This window comes from Fringilla coelebs (assembly GCF_963513975.1).
Source record: "Fringilla coelebs genome assembly, chromosome: 5".
Taxonomy (NCBI): domain Eukaryota; kingdom Metazoa; phylum Chordata; class Aves; order Passeriformes; family Fringillidae; genus Fringilla; species Fringilla coelebs.
This window is the reverse complement of record NC_140033.1, coordinates 29,497,895-29,515,271: the sequence shown is the minus strand read 5'-3', so window position 1 is coordinate 29,515,271 and position 17,377 is coordinate 29,497,895. Positions and strand designations below refer to the sequence as shown.

Sequence of the window (17,377 nt, the reverse complement as noted above, 5' to 3'; positions counted from 1 at the left end):
TACACTATCTTTTTAGTTCCTATGCAAACTCAGCACCAAGAAATACAGAAGACAAAGAATAAAATAGCAGAAAGGGCATAGAGAAAGAAAACCTTCATTTAAAGTGAGATGTGCAGACTAATCCTTTCATTTTCAATTTGCAGCCTGCATGGTGAGCCAAGACCTGACAGGGGAAGACTGAGTGGTGCTATTTGGTTTCCTGACTGCAGGAAGTTATACACAGGCCACAAGAAACAACCAGTCACATTTTTCTCTGCAAACAGAGTTTAGCAGGGAAAAAAAAAACAAAAATAAATAAAGAAACAAGGATTTAAAACTAGAGTGGTCCTAAGCAATTATACATTTTGAAAAAAAAGTTAAATAAAGAAAAATTACAAAAGTAGCAGCTACTTAAAGAGATAGACTAGAGAAATTAAAAACAATAAAGGGGGGAATTCATTAACTGCTTGATGCCAGAAGATCCAGAGGACATATTCAATGAGGATCTCAATAAAAGGAGTGATTCCTAGACAATGAAGTCACTAAAGTAGCAGCAAATAACAGGCAGAAAATATTTCAGCATGGGCTGTACAAATCTCTTGGAGACACAGAGATACCTAAAGCTGTAAACTCACATTCTCATCCCTGCAATGTCTATCCACACAGCTACACAGCCACATCAGTCAGCAATAGTCAGCTCTTCAGTCCCACTGCCTGCCATCTGCTCGCAGTGTATCACAAGCAGCAGCACATTTCCACTGCCACACTGTGTGGGTGCAGTCCCAGAGCACTCGAGCCAACACAAGGTATGGCTGCCACAGCCCCCAGCTACCTTGGCTGCACAGTCCTTGGCCATCTCATCAGCACTGGCACTCAAGTGATCACATCAGTTCAAGGAGCTGCTGCAGATGACAGCAGAAGCAACTGATTTTCCATGAGTTTGGCTGCCTGAGCTGGCTTGCTGCACTGTCACATCAACAGCAGCGCTGGCTCAAAATGATGTGGCTGGCATTAGGAGGGTGGGGTTGTGACAGATCTACATTGGCTCAAATTGCCATGAACCTCAATGTGCAGCAGCTAGCCTCAAATCAGATTGTACCTACGCCCCTGTTGCTTGCCCAGACCATTTGTGCCACAACCACAAATATCCATAAACTAGCACTGCCTTCAGGGTTAGGAATTTCTCCCCCCTTCGTTTCCTCTCAGTGCTGACCCCATCTTAGTGCTGCCACAAACATCAGAACGGTCAGACATGTGATCCTTACAGAAATAAAAGATGGGTGCTGCTAATATGGGTAAGTTCCCTATCCTGTTTCACTGAGCAACTGCACAAAGGCACAAGGCAGCAGACACTGACAGACTTTCCCTGTTTGGCAGTAAGACTGAATCAAGCCACTTTAAAATTTATGTTTAGCTACATATAGATATTCACTTACAAATCCAGAAGGAATTATCATAATAACCTACCTAGATAGAAGATAATGACTCTGTAGTAAGAAAAACACGTTCTCAAACAGGAAAATTCATGTCTTGATGAGGTCACATCCTATAAAAACTTGTTCCACTGGTTGTCTAGCCTTTCAGATTAAAAAAAATGCTGGCTATTTGCCACTTCCAAGCACTGGACCTTGGATTACATATGCTGAACTGAAAGTTCTGCCCTTCAAATTTGAGCAAGTCACTCTCTAATATTCCATTTATCCTCTCAACCCTCTCACTATCGGGCTAATTTTCTAAATTTATCATCAGTTTCTTCACTTTTCCTTAAACATCTTCCATTTAACAAAATAATTCCTCAACTGGGGAAGCTAGAATTGAAAACACTCTTGTGGTAGCCCTTGTTCCAGGTAAAATGTCCTCTTTATGGGAACATTTTACATTTACCATTACACTGTGGTAAATAGCCGAATAGTCTTCATGATGCTTAATTATTTTCCAGAATAATTGCTCAAGAGAAGTCTGTTCTAAAAGGCACTTGATGTGGCTTTGCTTGTTCATTCCTCAACACAACAGCTTTATGTTTGATTTATTGAAACCATAGTGGCTCTCTCTTGATCTTTATAGAATGAGACAGACTAAGGAAATGGCCTATTGCTCATGTGCTTCGAGGTGTTCCAGTAACCATCCATCCTGCAGTGCTACCAGTATGAGAATAGGGGGGCTGTCCATCTAGACCAGGAGCAACACACCCACGATCAGATGTTTCAAACAGTGCAGCTGGCAGATGTAGGAGTGTGCCCCCTGTTGATGGAGTGACCAAATTATCCTTTGTCTCCTTAAAAAGGAAAAAAGCCCAGAAGTTTCTCTCGCGATTAGGTAAAAAGACACCTCATAGGACCTTGGGGACTTCAGCTCAAATTTAAGGATAGCCAATTGGACAGAAGCCAAAAAGTCCACCTGGACAATTTACTAGAAAAAGAAGAGAACAAAGGAACTAATCGCTTCTGTGAGGTGTTTTACCAGGAGCAAGAGCCTCTTGCCCCTGGCTCAGGTTTTCTCTGTAAAGAGCTCTTTTATTTTGCCTTTTATTAAAACTTTGTTGTTTCCAACACTACCACAGAAGCCATCCTGCTGATTTTATGTCATCTGAGGTGGCTGAGCTATCTCGGGTGTGATACAGGTCTCCAAGAGCTCATAAGACCTGGCTCGAGGAGACCCTGTATCAGGCAGAAACAAAGAAATCTTTTCTGCTGAAGATTTCTAGTTATCTCTAGAACATAGAGACAGCCTTCAGATGCAACATTCTCTACACATAAGATAACAATGGATATTTTTCTATCTCTATATATTTACATCTAGGTTCTCAGTCTTAGAATTTATTTCAGAGCCATGTCATCCGTTTCAGTTAGTCCATGTACATACAGTGTGTCCCTCAGTTAAGTCATAGCTTGTGTATGGAAACATTTACTGTCATTACATGTCATTTCCCCATTTCCCACCTTTCCATTTTACTGATTTGCTCTTGCACTAAAACAGAGACAGGTCCTACCTCTCTAGAATTCTCATTTTCACATGGGAGCTCTTCAGCACAGCTCTGCTAATACTTACAAGAGCCTCTGCTTCCACTTAAGTGTCTTTTGACAAGACATGAAGAGCTGCTGCCCCAAGGAAGAATTCCTTTTCTTCGAATTGCTGAGAAAGTTACATAATAAGACCCAAAAACTCATCTGACAGTGCAAAGTACATTTCTAACACAGAAAAATTGAAAGTTACTGACCTCCCAAGTATTTAAAACATGTCAGCTTTCACTATTTTCATCCTTTTTTGACCGAAATCATTGATGGCATTAGTTTCCATGATGGTGTAAGCTTTGATGTACTGAGTTCTATATAGCTCTAAACAGTAGAAGTGATTAAAAGCAAAGTTTACTGAATTGCCACGAGTAGAAAACTAAATGGAAAAGTCAGAAAGCCATTACCAGGAAGTCAGCAGATGCATCTTTTGACTTACCAAACAAGCGCTGATGGAAGAGAAATTTCCCAGCTATCAGTCCTGTGAGAATGGCAAGGAGCCACAGAAACACCTTCAAAAATCTCCAGCCTCCTCCTTCAGGGTATTTATTTGTTACAAAGGAGAAACAATTACCAACAACAATAACATTGGCTTCTGTTTGGCTGTGAGATACTGGGTCCTCAGCAAATATTAAGAAGTTAAAGAAGATCACTAAGTAAGCCACAACTAAGCGAGACCATGGGTGCTGGAAGTAGTAGCGGAAGTCTTTATCCATCCTCAGATACTGAAGAACTGGGTTTTGCCTGCATGTAAAGACACAAATGCATAATGTTATATATACTCCAAATTCTCAGAGTTTAGGACAGACTTACACATTACAAAATCAAATCATTGCAATCTTGTCATCAGTAATTTTTAACACTTTAGACTTGACTAGAAATGAAAGTTTCAATCAAAAGATGTTGTTAGATCCAGGCACAGGACAAGTAGAAATTTCTCCCCATTCCAATCTAAAAACAACAACCAAACATATATACACTGTAGCACAAGATTTTCAGTCTCAAATAGCTATATTTCATGTGCCTCCTCCATAATTGGGCATGAAAAGAATGAATATTAGAACATGACAGGCTACCTAAAACCCAGATTGCCTTTCCAGCCACACAAAAAAATACAACACAGATTTCACAAAAAATTTATGCTAAGCCTAAATGGAATCTTTTTCCATGTAGGAGAAGGATGGAACCAGCCCAGAAGTCCAGAGGTCTTCTACTGGAAGCTTAAAAGCATATGACCCAGAAACATCAGAAACGTGTGCTCGCATGAAAGAATAACATCTTGGAAAAGTTTCTAGAATTAATTCCTGCAGGTCAGGCAAGCTTGTATAAATCTTTTCACTGACTTCAGGGAGTACACTTATATTTTCAAAACCATAAAATAAGACACCCTGAAAACAGACTGTTCTGTATAAATGCAAAAACTGTATTTTGAAGCCTTCCTACTTATTAAGTACTGCTATAGAAAAATACAACTGAGCATGGAGCATTTCAGTTGTTTGCCATTTGATATTTTTTCTTTTATTCACAGCCAATTAGTTGTTTCATCCTCTTCAACCACTTAGCATGCACAAAGATACAAGGCCTTTGTGTTGTAGAACACCAAAATTATTCAAGCGACACAGTGTGTAGGAAGGAAAAAAAATGTGTCTAGTAATACTGCTTGTTTATTACAGCATGATCTTTCAAGGATACAGTGGCAAATTTTTGCAAATGTCATATGCCTTGCAGCAAAAAAACCAAAATAAACAAAAACCAACCCACAAAATACCTAAAACCCCTATCAATTACTCATCCCTTCCTGGACTTCTAACTTAGGACTTGCAGACTTAGAAATGGCATGAATTTCAATGTCTCCCTTTAGTTAGTCCTAAAATTATTTCATTCCATAACCCAATTTATATTAGTAAAACTGCAAGTAATTCTGTCCCTAATAAATGAAAAGGATAAAAGAACCTCTCGACAGATTCAGAGGATGCATTCAGTAAATAAAAGAAGGGAATAATATTCCATTATGCATATATTACATATGAAAAAGTAAACAATACCACATTACAGAGTTAAAAAGTTGGCACAAGGAAGTGTCGATCTTTCAAAAACTTTATGAAAAAAATTGATTTAAAGTAGGGGTCGTTGCCTAAGAAAATACCACTCGGGGGAGATTAAACTGCCTTTAAAGACATAAGGATGCCCACAGCTATTTCTTGTTCTCCTTTCGTTCTGTTACCATTAAGAAAAGTTTTGGTATTTCCTTATGTGTATGAGCCATCTTAAAACCCGAATGGGGCTGGAGAAAAACAACTACACGTCCTGGTATTTTTGACAGCTGCCGGGTACCCGAGAGTTATCAAACATCCAGCCGAAGACGCGGCTTCTTAGGAAGCGTTTTATGGCATCGGAAGCCAATATTAGCAACGGCAGCAGTGACAAATTGCTAACAAAAATCCTGCTCCTACCTACCTCAACGCCGAAAGCGCGGCTGCCAAGAGCGCCGCGGACCACACGCCAGTCGCAACCTGTTAAATGCACCCAATTCCTCCTGCCCCCGGCGCACACCCGGGCACCCGCGGCCGCCTTTCCCGGCGCGGCGGCTGCGGCCGCCGCCGCCCCGCCGGGCACCGGGCCACGGGCCCCCGCAGCGCCGCCGCCCCGGGCCGCCCGCCGCACTCACCGCCACGGGGGATCCGGCGCCGCGGGCGCGGTGCTGCTGCTGCTGCTGCTGCTGCTGCCGTTGCCGCTGCTGCTGCGGCGCGGCTCGGCGCCCGCCCCGGTACGGCTCTCGGCGGCGGGCGGCCCCGCTCCGCTGCCCGCGGCTGGCAGGGCCCCCCAGCCCCTCGGGCGCTGACAGCGGCGCTGCTGCCGCGGCGTCCCGCCCCCCGGCCGCCGCGGGAGGCAGCTGCGGCGGCGGCGGCGGCGGCGGCGGCGGCGGCTGCGCTCCTCCTCTCCGCTCCGCTCCGCTCCCGGGCGCGGGCGAGCGGCACCGGCAGTGCCGCAGCCGCGGCGGCAGCGGGCGGCGCCGCTGCGGCAGGGTCCCGGCGCCCCCGGCGCCCGTGCCGGCCCGTGCCCGCCCCTCCCCCGGAGTCTGCCAGCAAGGACCCGAAACCGGCGCGGTGTGCCGCGGGTGTCTTTATTCACCCCGGGAAAGGGTGGCCGGGGAGCCAGGGGCTTGTCCAGCCGCCGAGGTCAACGAAACCCGAGCAGCACTGAATTCCCATCGGTCAGACTCCAGGATTATGCAAATTTACAAACACGGGAAACAGGCGGTCAAAACTGGATATTTATTATCCCAAAGCAAAAGTACAGGGCTGGCAATAACATCCAGATCACTCAGGACGAGCTATGAAAACCCTCATGTTTGGGAGGGGAAGGAGGTCTACACCCAATTTACTTACTTGGGAATGGGCTATGCTGAGACTCCAGGGCGCACACCCAGTCTGTAAGGTCACTGTGTCGGGCAAAATGCCCCTGTGCAGCCTGCCAGAGTTGTTGACGTTGCACTTCAGCCGAATTGTCAACCAAAGCCTTTTAATGTGGGATGTGGTCCCTAGTGCCAGTGTGCTGGTATTGCTGACATCCCAGGAAAACGTTTACAGGATGCTCTTAGCATTGCATTATGATTGGGTTTTAATGCAGCATGTACTAGTTCTGATCATTGCTGAAGACAGATAAAACAAATTTGAAGTTTCTAGACACAATATATTTTTGGGAAAAGTCAGGTAGCTCCACTGGAGTGGGTATCTGAAATTTGGCATCAGACATCTAGCTGCTTCAGGCCAAGGCAGACAGGAATGTGACTGAGATCCACTGAGGAATGAGGAAGGGTCCTTAGAAGAGTCATGTGCAAAAGACCAGCACAACCAGAACAAGCAGCAGAAGATGACTTGTGAACCCCTTCTGTATTTCTGGCAATACAGTATTAAGTATTTTTGTAAATAAATGTAACTGCTATTGAAGATGTCCAACATAATCACCACATTATCTTCCTCGGTGGAATCGTCTGAGACCCTCAATTTTATGTAGAAATTTGCAGTATTCAGTATTTCACACTAACACACCCCAAGCTATCTTTAAACTGAAAAGAAAATTCAAAAAGAAAAATCATCATGTGCAATGTGAGAGTACAGAAATACAGTGAAAAGCACTGCCTGTTCATGCAACAGTTCTGTGTGTACTGCCACGCTTGCAGAACTCTGTCTCCTTATGTTCACCTAATGAGAATCCACAGAGAGGGAGGCAGCACGCACTACAAAGAGATCATACTCTTCATGCACCTACACACCAAAAAATATTCTCTTCAGCTCAGATTGAAACCCACGCTACTACAAAGCATCCATGAACATTTTTTTCAGATAGTAAATCAGTGAGCAAGTTTTTGAAGTCACTAAGTTAAGAAAATGAAAATCATGTACTTCTCTACTAAAAGTAACCAAAAGCATAAGTGCTCTATATATCTCCCCCAAATTGTTGCATTTGCTGTTTTATGAGGAAGCTGATATAATTTTTAAAAGTGCAGTGTTTCGCTCATATATAAAAAAAGATGGACTGCTCCTATTTCTTCTTTTTAACGAAGCAATCAAGATTTCCTTGATGAAATACACCCTTGAATAGCAACAATTAACAAATAATCTCAGTAGACAAGATTAATCAGACCTTCTCACTGAAATCCAGGGACTGTCTGCAAAAGAAGAATATAAAAAAACTCTTACCTACAAAACTGTAGGTTTTGTAGCAAATGAAAAAGCCAGAAGTAAAACCAGTAGGTTGAACCCAAAAAGCAGGCTGAATCAGGACAACGAGTCATCTTGAAATGTTAGTTTTGATACTTGTGACACTCCTACTACAAAATAGCACTTATGTAAAGGCTGTCATTTTACACTCAATTTTCCAGCAGAGCTGTAAGTATTGAACTAACCATATATAGATACTACTAATTGATATTACAGTATCAATTTTTGTCTGAGTGTCATTTTTCACTCAGATATGAGGAATCAGCCTTCAGCACAATAGTCTGTAACTGGAATGTTCTCTTTTTGTAATAAATTATGTGAAACTTGTCATATTTCGGTTTGTGCCCATTGCCTCTTGTCCCTCACTGGACATCACAAGGAGTCTGTCTTAATCTTTACTCCTCCTATCTGGCTTTTAGACACATTAATAAGATCCTCTACCTTGAGCCTCCTCAAGGTTAAACAGTCATAATTTTCTCATCCTGTCCTCCTTCTTCTTTCATCTGTGATGCATAAATGCCTCTTCCCTGGTATGCTTTTCATTAAAAATACCTCATTCCCTCAAAACTCCACTACTCAGAGATTATGCTGTATTAATGTATTAATGTATTTTTCTTCCATCCTGCTGTTGTGGGTTGATCATGTCCAGCAAGTAAGCACCCACACAGCTGCTAGCTCACTTCCTCCTGCCTCTTTCCCTAGTGGGATAGGGGAGAGAACAGGAGAAAAAGAGATAACCAGTACACCAACAGAAAGATGGTTTAATAAGTAAAGGAAAATAAAAGTGAGAATTATAAAATGTAATAAGTAAGGATTCTAAAAAAATATGCTAGGGTAACCAAAACCCACAAGCAAACCATCAGTCTCTGATAAACAGCTTTGAATACATCCCCTATCTCACCCTTTTGCTCCACCCTGTTTTATTGGTGGGCATGATGTTATGGATTGTATGGGGTCAGCTGTCCCTGCTCTCCCAAATTCATGCCTACTTGCTGGTATGGGAATGTGGGCAGAATGGAAAAGCAAGACAGCCCTGATCCTGTGCAAGCATTGCTGAGCAATAGCCCAAACACTGGCATGTTTTCAACACTGTTTTAGTCACAAACACAAAACACAGCACAATTTCACTGCTAGGAAGATAGTCAATTCTGAGCCAGAACCAGTACACCTGTAAAAACATCCTTAGAACAAAAGACTCCTTGCTTTGGAATTTCACACTCATGATTATGACGACGTGTCTCAGCTATAACTTACTCCTTCCTATAACTTCAAACTTACTCCTTATCTCATCTCCAACTCATTTCTTACTATCTTCTAAAAGAAGAGAAAGCAGCACAATAAAACATAAAGCAAATGGGGGAGGAAAAAGCTGGCAACAGTTAGTGTACAACTGAAGAAATAAATAGTTGAAGAAATTAGAAGAAAGAAAAGGCAAATAGGTAGATCTCGTGGAAATGAAGAAAGTTAACTTAATTAGAGACGATATATCAAACACTAATACTGCTTTACAATTAGGTGTGAAAAAATAGAATTGTGTAAAAAATGTGGAACAGCAGAAATGTTTCTGCTGCATATTTGGAAAACATAAACAGTAACAGTGTCTTCACATTACGTAACATTAAATGCTTTCCATTAAATCAATAATATGAAAGGATAGTAAACTGCATGAACTAAAATTAAACACTTATTTTTAAATGGCAAGTTTAGGAGTTATTAGAAAAATAAATGAAAGACATGATAGGCAATAATGTTAATAATTAATTTTGCTTCCTAATTGCTGAAATGCTGAGGAAAATTCACAGAACTAGAAGTAAGTTAATGTTCTAATGAGTCAAAGGGAGAAAAACAACCACATATGAATGCACATGTACGCACACATGTTAAGGCAAAAAAAAAAAAATGAAAAAAGCATTTGGATATAGATTTTAAGAAATATAAGTGATGCTCCAGTTAAAAATGTTCGTGGAATCTTGGGATATGGGTGATCAATATGTACTTTTTGATCTTTGTCCACTAGGTTTTAGATCACTAAGAGGAAGTTGGGGATTGTTTCATCACCATTGATAGGTTAAACCACAAAAAAAAAAAAAAAAAAGTTGAGCAGAATTTAATACATAGATATTTACTATATGTATTTAATATACAGATACATTTACAATACTGGTGGGACTTGGAACAAAAAAAGCAGTAGAAGAACCAGAACTTTACATGACCTTTTATTAATGGTCCAGCAGAACTTCAGTCCTAGTGTCAAATGATATAGGTCTTACCCAAATTGAAGCAGAAGCTGTATTGACAATTTTGAAGATGATAGTCCAATGACAAACCTTACCCTTGAATTAAGTACTTACTTCTGTTCACCCACGCCAAGTTTACTCCAAATAAGCATGATTCTACTTCAGATAATCCATACCGGTTTCAGACAGGCAAATATACACTTTATACACTTGATAAAATCACTAAAGGAGAACTAAATGAAGTGAATTTGCCCCACTCATTAAACACCTTTTGAGTACATCTGCTGGCCATATGGATGCTTTCAGCAAATATAACAACTACATGTGACTTCTTTCATGCACTAGAAAAGGAATAATCAGCTTGCAGCTACTCTGATAGTTCCAAGTACAGACTTAGGGAAAACACAAATTAAGAAAAAGTGGAGTCTGAGTTCAGCCTTACACAGATTCTATTTAACCACACTGTCCAAGCTGGTTGCAATGGTACAGGAAGACTTCAGAAAAATAAAACTAAGCTGGAAGACACAAGGTCAGAAAAATAGCAAGTGGCAACATGAGTTCTTTCAGAAAAAAAATGTGCTCTAATGTTGCTGAATCTTTGATGTGTGGACCATCTTTGCTGGATGGCAGCATTTGAAAAGCTGTGGTCAATGGCTCCATGTCCAAGCAGGCACCAGTGATGAGGGACCCCTTAGGGGTCAGTAATGGGATAGGTGACATTTAACATCTTGGTGACACGGGAGTGAAATGCACCTCAGTATGTTTGCCAAGGATACCAATCTGTGTGCTGTGGTTGCTACACGGAGGAAAGGGATGACATCCAGAGGGACCTAATCAGGCTGAAGAGGTGGGTCTGTTCAAACCTCATGAAGTTCAACATGGCCAAGTGCAAGGTCCTGCATCTGGATCAGGGCAGTCCCAAACAAATGTACAGGCTGGGCAGAGAATGCATTGGGAGGTGCCCTGGAAAGAAACACAGGTGTTGGTGGGCAAGAAGCTCAGCATGACCTGGCTACGTGCACTTGCAGCCCAGAAGGCCAGATGTGTCCTAGGCTACACAGAAAGCAGCATGGGCAGCAGGGCAAGGGAATGCTCCATTATCATGAGACATCACCTGGACTGTTGTACTCTGGGGTTCTCAATGTGAGAAGGACACGGACCTGCTGCAGAGTCCAGAGAATGGCAACGAAGATGATCAGAGGGCTGGGACATCTCTACTGTGAAGACAGGTTGAGAGAGCTGGGGCTGTTCAATCTGGAGATTTATTCAATACTAAAGAAACATTTGATTAAAATAAGGAGGGGAAATGTCTTAACCTCACAGAAAAACACAAGACAAAAAAGGTTCTGTTTCCAACATCCTGTGCCTCATGATGCTCCTCTAAAGTGCAATGAACACTTCTAGTGTGTACAACTACAATACAATGATGCATTGCTGCTGTAAAATAAAAAATCTGAAGCCTTTACTGTGTTGTCATATTAATTCACTGGATCTTGGTCCTGTTTCTGTTAAAACAAAAGTAGGTGTACCATGATATAAAAGTTTTGCATCTTGAGAGAAGTACTTTTTTGCATCTTGGCAGAAGTATTCTTTTAAGCTCAAGCATAGTATGATAACTCAAACAATTCAATTACTTTACTTTCAAATCTCTGCACACCTGAAATCGGTGTATGCTATCTATTACAAGAAAAGGACTCTGATTGTGAATTGCCATGTACAACTGACCAAAATGGGGGAACAGAAATGAAGCCAGGGCAGGGAATGTTATGAGGCACTGGCTGCTTCGTTGGCTGTCTTAATAGAGGCTGTGGCAAACCAGACAGTGCCCTAATATAAATGAAGAGCAAATCTGATGCTGCCAAAGCAGACCCCTTCAGGTGTCCTGCTTAAAGCACGGCTGGTCCAAGCAGGGGATCGAATACAGGAAGAGAAGTGACCTCTGCTTGCTAACAAGTTCAATATGACTGTCCATATGGTAGCACTTGGTGAATCAAAACTATAATCTCACTGAAAATAATTGTGTATCAATACTAAATATGAGAAAGCTAATCATAGTCTGAAGAAAATTAATAATAGAATCATATATACACTGCTATGTCTAGAGAGCTGAGGTTTTGCTGTCTGATCTTTGGTTTTGAAATGATGAGAAGACCAGGTTTTGTGACCTTTCTTTCAAGCTTTTTTCTTGTCCTTTATAGGGATATGCAGCATCTATTATGCAAATAGACTTTTTCCAATGTCCAAAGAACAGCCTGTGGTAAATGCCTGTTATTTTTATCTCACACTAATGCACTGTGAAAAAGAATAGTTATGCAAAAAAAAATTCAATGATAAATGTAATGATTTATTTAGCAGCTGGAAATCTATTGAAAATGGACACACACTTGGAATAATTGCCTGAGAGAACAAGTAAGAATGCATAGTGGAGTCTAAATATCCATTGTTTTATCATCCTCAACTTCCTTCGATTTCTAAGAGCACTGTAGAATCTTTTGGAACAAACATGAAGTCCTGGACTTCTTCAGCTTATGCTGAGACATAGCATACATCTGAGTTTGTGTGTGCCTGTGACTTTCTTATTCTGCTGGGAATTAAGTGCAAGGAGATGAGCACTAACAAAGCAGGCTGAACTAGATAAAGCAGTCAGAGCGCTAGAAAGGAACAATGTAACTACTTTGGGTTTCACTGCAATTCTTTCTCCTACCCTTCTTCCACATTTCTGTCTATTTAAACAGTAAGCACTGCATAGTAAGGATCTGTGTTAGATTTTTATTCTCTAACATCTCAGAAATGATCTGCCACATCTCAGAAATGCTTTCCACAACAAACTAACTGGCCTTGTGGAACCCTTTTGGGATAAAACTTCCCATGTTTTCTTGCTACTATTTTTATATAGTAATTCATGGGTAGAAATAGCGTGTCACTTCTACATGACTCAGATGAACAGCCTGTTTGATTGAATTCTTCTCCTGCAAGGAGCGCCCCACGAGTATTAGGAATCCTTTGTCCCAGGTCTTCCCATTCTTTCACCTCAGCGTAGACATTCCTCAGATCTTAGCTCTCCTCATGATGCCTATACAAAACCGTGGAATTGTCTAACAACAGTTTGAACCTTTTCTTATTTTCTTTGGAAATTTGGGTAAGATCATAAAACAGCAATAAGAAGCCTAAAAGGAGCCACTGGAAAGGGCCTGATACTTGGTGAATAAGGAATTGGTTGTATAGCTGCATCCAGACAGTAGTGGTCAATGTCTCAGTGCCAGGATGGAGATCAGTGATGAGTGGTGTCCCTCAAGGATCTGTATTAGGACCCATACTCCTTACTTCTGAGTCAGTGACCTAGACAATGGAATGGAGTGCACCCTCAGCAAGTTTGCCGACAACACACTGAGTGGTGCGCTTGCCTGAGGGATGGGATGCCATCCAAAGGGACCTGGATCCAAAGAGATCCAAGCTCCAGAAGTGAGTCCGTGTGAAACTCATGAGGTCCAGTAAGGTCAAGTGAAAAGTCCTGCACCTGGGCTGGGGCAATCTCTGGAATCAATAAAGCCTGGGGGATTTCTGGATTGAGTGCTGCTGAGAAAGACTTGGGGGTACAGGTGGATGAAAATAAAATGGTAATGAGCCAGCAATGTCTGCTTGCAGCCCAGAAAACAAACTGTACTCTGGGCTACACAAAAAAAAAAAATGTGGCCAGCAGGTTGAAGGAGGTGATTTTTACCCCTGTTTAGAGTACTCAGCACGGGAAAGACATGGAGCTGTTGAAGAGAGTCCAGAGGAGGACCATAAAAATAATCAGAGGGATGGAATACCTTTCTTATGAGAAAAGGCTGAGAGTGTTTGGGCTGTGGAGAAGACTTCTCCTTGCAGTTTTTCAGTACTGAAAGGGTGTTTATAAGAAAGATGAGATCAATCTTTTTCGGCCTGTAGTGAAAGGAAAAGGGATAATGGTTTTAAACTAAAAGAGAGTCGATTTAGACTAGATATAAGGAAGCTATTTTCTACAATGAGGATGGTAAAACACTGGAAAAGGTTACCCAGAGAGGCAGTAGATGCCCCACTCCTAGTAACATTCAAGGTTGGATGGTGCTCTGAGCAACCTGATATAGTTGACGATATCTCTGCTCATTGCAGGAGGTTGGACTAGATGACCGTAAGGGTCCCTGCCAACCCCAAATATTCTATGAGTCTATGATCTGTTACATCATACCATGGAGCAACAGGCAGGAATCTGGGAGCTCAGAAAGGCTAGGCAAAATGTCAAAGAAAATATAAGATAAATGACCAAAACTTTGAAATATTGATACTCCTAGGCTACAAAGTAAAAACTCTCAGCAAGGCCCGGAGACTCTGCAACACTGATTAAGAAAGGAAGTGACTTGGGACTTTGTCTTCAGCATCAAGTGCAAACAATGCCTTGGCCAGAGCTGCGTTTGCTTCCTCTGGAATTAGTTTGTACTAACTGTACCTTGTCAAGAGAGGAGCTGCCATCCCTAAAGTAATGGAAAACAAGATAAACAATTGCACAAATCAGCACAGTGCTGATATTTGAGCTGATACTATTTTACGATGACTCAATGCACTCATCTAAAGTAAATAATATAAGAAAGTGGAAATGGGCATGAAAGGAATGTTGCCCACCATGTCTCTTTTGAGTTCACTAGGAAAATTACTGGATTCATGCTAGTGCTGCACCATTTTATCATCCTAGATCATCTGCCACTAAAAGCATTTCACATACTTCCTACTAGTAGATCCTGTTTGTACCACAGTCAGTGAGAGAATTCTTAATTATTTCAATAGGTTTATTATATCCTCCACATAATGTTAGGAAAAATAGAAGCATAATCTCTAATTTTTGTAATATGCATTTTCACCTAATCATTGTATATGCTTTGGAATTATTTTTTATATATTGTAACAACAAGAACATTTGAGTGAGGAAATCTTTGAGGAAAAATACTGCTTTCCAGAGTACTCAAAGCTACCTACCAGCTCATCAGATCATGAAAACTTCAAATACTGCTCTATGTTTAGACATGACTACTGGCCAGACAAACCACCCCTGCAGGAGGTAATTAAGAATCTTGGCAGATAAGATCTACTCTAAATCTAGACTGTATTGTGTTTGGTGGCTCTCTGCCAGGACTCAGTAGCTTTCTAAAAGGGGTCCTTCTCCAGTCACCATGTGCTGGGCTGTCAGTATGATCATCCAAATGGAACTGAAACAGTCCTAAGCATATTTTCTTTGTCTTGGAGAAAAAGCTAGCAAATCAAATGGAGTGGAAGGTAGAGTAGTCCTAACTGACATGAAAACATACAAGGAGAGGCTGCTGTAAGACATACCCAGTCTCCTAAAAATAAATGGATACTTGAAACTTTTTTTCTATCTTGATTTACAGATAAAAGTTTTACATGCAAATAGCACCTCATGTTTGCCTTGGAGTTTTTTTTAATGCAAAATCTCAATTTTTAATATAAGTGTTATTTAAGTGAAGTTTCTGTTTGGTGGTATGAAGATGTTTTCACTCCAGTTGAATGAAAATAGTAATATGGCTTCAGTTACTGCTTTGTTATATCATCTTTGGTCTTTATGATTTGGATAAGAGTTTAATGATTTAAAGCAGTTTAGTAAGAATCTGAAGGACATTAAAATTCAGAACTTTAGGAATCTTCATTAGATATAAAATCCCTACTTGCTTGTTTTAGTTTCCATGCAACATCTCTTCTTGGTCACGGATCAATCAGTGTATAGGAAAATATATGTGATACTGAGATTTTAAAGAAAATATGTTTGACTTTCAGTTTGTCTTTTTGCCAAAAAGGTGCTACAAAATGTCAATGTGTACCAGTCTTGTTTCATATAAAACTGTTGTTAAGATCACATTTCTGCACTTTAGTGCCCTTAGATTGGTGGATGCTGTAGTGGTATGACCTCAGACAGACGAATAAGAAGATCTGAATAGAGTGACAAATGTTAAACTATTCTGATATTTCCAGTCTAGGCATAAATTTCCACTGAAAAAACCAGTTCCACAGACTTAGCCAGGCATCCTTGTTACCACATTGTGACAACAGTAGTGGTCCTGGGGACACATGACTAACTGGAGCAAGGAACTGTTTCATGTTTTCAGGACATTTGTCTATCAATGAAAACTTCTTTTTCCCTCATACATTTTCAGGCAACTCCATCTGTTACAAGCACTAACACCAAAACAGGGAAAACCCAAGAATTTAGAACCAGTGGCAAGCTTGGGATCAAATAATTTAAAGTAATTGTGATAGAACCACATCTCTAGTACCCTTTTCCTCTTGAAAAAGCTCTTCTCCAAGAGTTTCTTTCTTTTTTTATATAATTCTGGTGCTCCTGGAGCCTTACAATAGAGGAACAAGAGCCAACTATTGAGTACCTGGTAGGTGCTACCTGTCTCTTATTTCCTGGTTTCACATGAACTTTTTCTCTGTTTCTTTCAGCCTCCTTGCTAGAAGAAACAAAAACTGCAGCCTCTCTGTTTGCCCAGCTGCAGTCAGTCCCTGATCATTAGCTGATGATGTGTCTCCACAGTGACTCTGTGTTTGCTGGACTAGCATTGCACAGCACAGTTCACATAACGGTTACAGCGCTGTTTCACATTTCCCAAATAGGACACATGTTCTTTAAACTGGGGATCTGACAAAGCACAGGCACCCACATTTATCAACACAGCTGACTTCAGAAATTCCTGAGCTGCAGCATCCTGGAGGCTGGGAAGGTGAACCAGGGAAGGATTGCCATGTCTTACTCTTCAATTCTTGTCTGGTCCATTGGGTTGGTTATTTGATATGCCCTCTTATAGCCCTTTGTGTGTTCCCTAGCTGAATAGCACCCCATGAAATCTGCTAACTCCCAGGAACCTGAAGGAATCATCGCCATCAATGCCTACAGCATGTACATTTGTCTGTGAAGTGTAAATCTAGACCACAGCACAGATTAAAAATGCCGACTACATGATGTTGGAACCCAGGGCACAGGGAATATTTCTCTGCCTGTCCTGAGAAGTCCTGACCCCCAGGGGAACACTGCTTTCAACCATTGTCCATGGAGAAAGCTTCCAAGACTTTGGGATGAATTGGAGTCTTCGAGCGTGTGAAACAGATAGCAGTATAGTTTATCACAGGGTGAAAAACTTTGAGTTTTGGGTTTTTAGTACAGAGGTAGATGGGAGGAGATCGGAGACAAGATGGAGGATTTTGGGTGCTGTCTGATCTCCTTCTTCATCGGCTCCATTTTCTGCAATGTTGGGAGCACAGGGGGACTGGTTAGAAAGAACCGCAATGCAAATGTTGTATGGAGAGAAAAATATTTAGTTATTGGTAGGGAGGTAGAAATAAAGTATGTTCTAAGAGTTAATTGGACAAAATAGCTTTAAAAGACCTTGAATCTGTG

At 41.2% G+C, this 17,377-nt stretch overlaps 1 protein-coding gene across 1 annotated transcript in view; it reads right to left on the bottom strand.

Moving 5' to 3' along the window:
• Positions 1 to 5,770, bottom strand: part of TMEM117 (transmembrane protein 117) — a 179,468-nt gene extending 173,698 nt beyond the window's left edge. Inside the window, exons 1-2 of the mRNA XM_084206039.1 lie at positions 5,659 to 5,770; positions 3,430 to 3,734 (exon numbers count right to left, since the gene is read on the bottom strand). Of these exons, the coding sequence (XP_084062165.1) occupies positions 3,430 to 3,706 (277 nt within the window). The 5' untranslated portion in view covers positions 3,707 to 3,734; positions 5,659 to 5,770. The remainder of the gene's footprint in view (positions 1 to 3,429; positions 3,735 to 5,658) is intronic.
• Between the last annotated feature and the right edge of the window lie 11,607 nt (positions 5,771 to 17,377).